The sequence below is a fragment of the Cariama cristata genome, unplaced genomic scaffold, assembly GCF_000690535.1.
Source record: "Cariama cristata isolate BGI_N322 unplaced genomic scaffold, ASM69053v1 scaffold904, whole genome shotgun sequence".
In the NCBI taxonomy this organism is placed as follows: Eukaryota; Metazoa; Chordata; class Aves; order Cariamiformes; family Cariamidae; genus Cariama; species Cariama cristata.
The window spans coordinates 145,860-150,949 of NW_009612164.1; the positions used below are offsets into that span (position 1 = coordinate 145,860).

Here is a 5,090-nt window from a genome sequence, read left to right on the forward strand (position 1 = left end):
AGAGGCAGCGGCACCCCCGCCGGCCCCACGCCGGCTGCACCACCCCGGGGGACAACAGGACTTGAGCCTGCCCCACGGCACCTCACCCCATCCACAGCACTCGCCAGCCCGGGGGCTCACAGCTAAAACCAGCAGAAGTTTATAGGCAAGCCTCACTAGGACTGTCCTTATAAAACCCTTCCCTTGACTTCATCATGTTCCACATACAATACTCAGGCTGTTCTCATATGCCTAAGGAGACCATGAAGGTGACAGGAGAGGTGTGAGGTTTGTGAGAACGAGAAGGGGACAGTCTTGGCCTCAAAAATGAGAGGAAACCTGCTGTCGTTTTGTGAGGAATACACAAAATAGCGTGTCCCCGCCATAGCCTTAACCAATGCCATCTGCCGCCCACAGAAAATGCCCCTACGCTGAGGGATCTGGCTCTCTCCCAGCCGCAGTGTAATCCCCCTGTAATGGCACTGTCACCTTCTATTTCTCCGAGTTATCGCATCGATAAGAGTAGATAGAGAGTCAATGTGTTTTCAGATATGAAAGTAAACCCCACATAACTCTCTGGGTGTTAACTTTAATGATCAAACTCATAGCTATAGATCAGCACTGACATTAAAGTAATGCTCCAGCCTACAAAAGGATGGCAGAATTACCTATGCTTTTCTCTTGCCCCTGGAGTCTTTACTCGCAATTGAAACGAATTTCATTAGGAACTAGAGAACATTTGCCTGAACTGCTGTTGCCTCTCCAGTTCACCCAGAAATTTTACAAATCAAGGGAAGGACCTACTCTCTATTTTCTTATTTTGAAACACAAAGAGTAGGAATGTGAGTTGTTTCTACCAGTCAAATAAACAAGGGGGTTTTTTTTCTGATTTTTGAAAGTTAAACACACGGTTATATCCTGTTTGCTTTCTTCAGTAGGTTTTTTACAGAAAGACAGAGAAGGCAGTGCACTGACTCTTCCTCTCCCAGCTGCACCCCACGATGTGGTCCCACCACCCCAAGTCCTGCCAAAGGACTCACTGCCCTCTCATCGTGGCGTCCGTGTCTTCTCGGAGGGAACACTGTCCTGGGAACGTTTTCACATTCCCAACCACACAGAGAATAAACCAGCAGGCCCTGAATGTGCCCTGACATTAAAATGTAACTTATTATTTCCTCTCCAAAAACCGGGCCACTTTGGTAAGCCAGCTCGTGGATCCCGTTGTGTTAGCTAGGCTCCCAAAGCTGATACCAGGGTAAGAGATACTGGTACAGGTTTCAGCAAAGACATTTCCTGCAGAAATTATAAGACTGGAGGGAAGCAACAGGATGATCTTGTGACAACCTGAAAGCTCATGTGCCTAAATTAACGAAAGGCAATTACGGAACGGGTTACAGAAAAGCAGCCTGTCATCACCAGAAGCTACTTCTGGAGCTTCAGTGAAAAAGGTCAAAATACAAGGGAAAACAACTGGGAACCAGAATCAAAATGCTACAATACAGCAAAGAGTTTCCAATCTACTGATTTTTGGTAGCTGTTTTGTGATTTTGTCACCAGGGCAAAAGAAGTACTCTTCACTGCCAGCTGAAAATGGCAACCCAGTGCCATTCCAGTGCCTCCCCTCTCCGTACAGGTACCCTGTCCTCCTCCAGAGCCGGCAGCCGGCCACCCTCACCCCACTGCATCTCTCACCCCTCAGCTGGGGCAGCTCTTTACGTGAGTGCAGCAACAGAAACGAAGGGTGGGAAAAAAAGCCGAGATGGTGGATTAGAAAAGAACTCGAAAAGCAGTGTTTTGTGGAGGAGGAAAGAAAATATTAACAAAAGCCTAATGAACCCCCTCCTCAAGTATGTTCAAGATCATCCTTCACTAATAACATACTTTTTGTAGGAAAACTCTTACCACCTATGCTCAGCACACTGAGTTTTACCCAAATGTATGCAATGGGTGAATGATCAGCAAGTCTCTGACACCTGTATTTATGTCTGCAGGATCCCTATTCAGAATTTGACACTGAGATGAACACAGTGGAAATGAGATTCGCTAATAAATATGGCAAAAAAAGACACAGGACATAAGGGCATGAGCCAGAACGAGTTTGTCATTCTCATTTTTCAGTACACGCACTCTAGCTCCCAGCTATTGTGTTAAAAAACAGACAGACATGGATTTTCTCATCGATCACAGTAACAAAGAGAACTACCTTCCCTCATTAAGAGTCCACAGAGGAGACGGCACTGCGTGTTTGTCTGAAGAAAGAGTTTTAAGGAAGAGTCTATTGTCACATACTTGCAAAATGCGGTCTCCTTCACGGATCCGTCCGTCTCTGGCAGCAATGCTGTTCGGATCAACCTGCACAGGACAATATCCAGTAACGGAACATGGAAAGATTTTTACTGGAAATGAGAACAGCTGCACAATTGCACAATTTGAAAAAGTACCATTTTTACTCTGTACAGAGGCAATCTGAAGTTTCATTTAGAGTCATAAGAACTCAACAGTTCTTTAAATAATCATATAAGCTTGTTTCAGACAAAAGTCTAAAGACAGAAAGGGTTGGGAGCATACGATTTTCAGACTAATACTTTCCCATGCCACCATCAGGCATTAACCTTCTGCTGTCAGAGCACTAAGAATCAATGACAGAGTCCCTCTTCTCTGGAACTTCACTATGGTCTGAAGTGGTTCTGCAATAGTTGATACCTCTATACAAATGGGCCTGTCTTTGGGAAAAGAGGAGGTTTAATTTTCTTTCACAGAAACATTTACTATTAAATGATTATCTCAGTTACCAATCCATTATTTCCTCTGGAATTCTGCAGCTCGCAAGGAAACAGCAAAAAATCTCAAAGATCTATATTGTATAGATCACTTATAGGTACTGTGTATCGTTCCTGCTCTGAGCCATTTAATTTTAAGTCAGTTTAACCTAAATAGATATTTAGGGCTCCATTAACAGTTTATCAAAGTCACTACAGCTCATCCCTGAGCAATGACCTACTGTTCATCGCAGGACAATTCAATCTATCACCTTTCACTTGATGGTTATCTTAAATCATGTATTTTGCCTCGTGATGCCATAAGCTATTTTTTCAAACCAAACATTTGTGTTCAGCATTTGTTTGCAGGTTACATCCTCTACAGCTGTTAGGCATTATTTTCTTCTTGTGCATTGTCATAGGAAAAAAATGATTCTCAAGTGCTTAATCAAGTACGAAAGACAATATAATTACATTCACTTTAAAAGGTCTGAGAAATTTGTACCATGTGGGAAAATCAGCACATTTCAGATATAATTCTGCAGTGTATTAAGAGATTCCTGCACTTTCTTTGTCCTCACAATGTCAAACAGACTTTAAGAGCAGCGCTTATACAACTGGCGGAAGACTTGTTCTTGGGTAGCTTTATATTAATTCCTCATTCTTGTTCCAAGGTTGTGCTTTTCAGTTTCTTTGACATTGTTGCTGGCCTGCAAATGTGCAATCTTGCCTTCATCCCCGTTCACTGATACACAGAATTCTAATAACCTTCTCTGTCCGTGAGCTTCACTCAGAATTTAGAATCGCAGAATATCTCAAGTTGGAAGGGACTCATAAGGGTCATCAGGTCCAATTCCCCGCTCCTTGCAGGACCACCTAACACTAAACCATATGACCAAGAGCATCGTCCAGATGCTCCTTGAACTCTGAGAGCTTGGTGGTGCAACCGTTGCCCTGGGGAGCCTGTTCCAGGGACCGACCACCCTCTCCATGAAGGACCTTATCCTAATGTCCAAATTTGGTTCAACTTGTCACAAAAGCAACAAATTGGGAACACAGTTCATGCAGGAGAATCACCAGTGAGCTTGGACTCACAAGAGTTCTGCTTTATCCAGAAAAACAACCCTCTTTGAATGACTGGAGACTAGTGTTCCTGGAACTCTTGTGGACTGACCCTCTGAAAAACTAACACACTAATACGTGCTGGATGCCATCTTTTCCTGGTGAAGTCAATGAAAATCTGAGGGTTCATCCCATCTCAGTATCCAGTATTCTATTTTTTTGTCTGACAAAAAGAAAAATATTAGTCTTTCTGATATATTCCTCTCCCAGGCTACTCCCTCCACCCACCTGTGGTACATCTGTGTGTACCACAACTGTAACAAAACCACAAATAATAAAATAATGACTACCCACAATTATGATTACTGAGGCTGTGGCAGGGGGAGAATGCAAGCAGGGTGTGGAGAAGGTGCTTTTCTCCTTAAAAACTCTGCCTGATTTCCATCATAAGGGCAGATTTGTTTCAAAACTCAGACTCTTTGTGCTTCCCTAACTATGATGTTGTAGTTAAAAGCATTCACATTAAAGCAGTTCACTAGTAATAATTACACTACTTGGGCAACATAATTTAAACTGATCATTGAAATGAATTGGAAGTGACACGTGCTGGCTGACGGCCGACACTTCTGCACTCTGCTCTCACAGCACTTGCTCTTGCATCCCCTGGCACATCCAGCCCTCCACCACAAGCACTTCCCACGCTCCTCCCCATCGCCATGGCCTTACCTCGCTGACATAGATGCCCATGTCCTCCTCATCATCGGTTCTGTAACACACAGTCAGTCCCAGCTTCTCCTGGCTGCTAATGCGGCACAGCTCCACCTCCTACAAGAAAACACACAGGCGATGGTGGCTTTTGCCAAGGGTGGAAAAAATTGTGTAACACAAAGGAGCACCAAGCTACTGACGCACTCACGCCGTAGGACATACTCGTACGTATGACCTCCTCATACTGCCCCATCTCGAGACACAATATTTTTGGTGCATCTTTAAGGGGGAAAATATTCTGTGAATTAAGACGGAAATCCCAGTGCATTGCAGGTTCAAGCTATATAGAAACAGTTCAGTAAGACATGCCAAACTTTGAGAAATACGGTTGTGCATTGATTTTGCAGGTTTTTTGCTTTTGGATAATAGAAGCTGACTTACAGTATATTACATAGTCATTTTAGTCCCATCACACCAACTATTGGTTTATAGGATATAAGACAGACTGGCTACACATCAATCAATCCATCACACAAGTGCCTCTCCCTTCTAACAGCAATCAAGCCATAAAGCAAAACCACA

At 43.6% G+C, this 5,090-nt stretch overlaps 1 protein-coding gene across 1 annotated transcript in view; it reads right to left on the reverse strand.

Annotated features, from left to right (window-relative positions):
- PDZRN4 (PDZ domain containing ring finger 4) overlaps positions 1–4,761 on the reverse strand; it is an 18,266-nt gene extending 13,505 nt beyond the window's left edge. Inside the window, exons 1-3 of the mRNA XM_009698497.1 lie at positions 4,717–4,761; positions 4,527–4,625; positions 2,269–2,331 (exon numbers count right to left, since the gene is read on the reverse strand). Coding sequence (XP_009696799.1) covers positions 2,269–2,331; positions 4,527–4,625; positions 4,717–4,761 — 207 coding nt within the window. The remainder of the gene's footprint in view (positions 1–2,268; positions 2,332–4,526; positions 4,626–4,716) is intronic.
- Between the last annotated feature and the right edge of the window lie 329 nt (positions 4,762–5,090).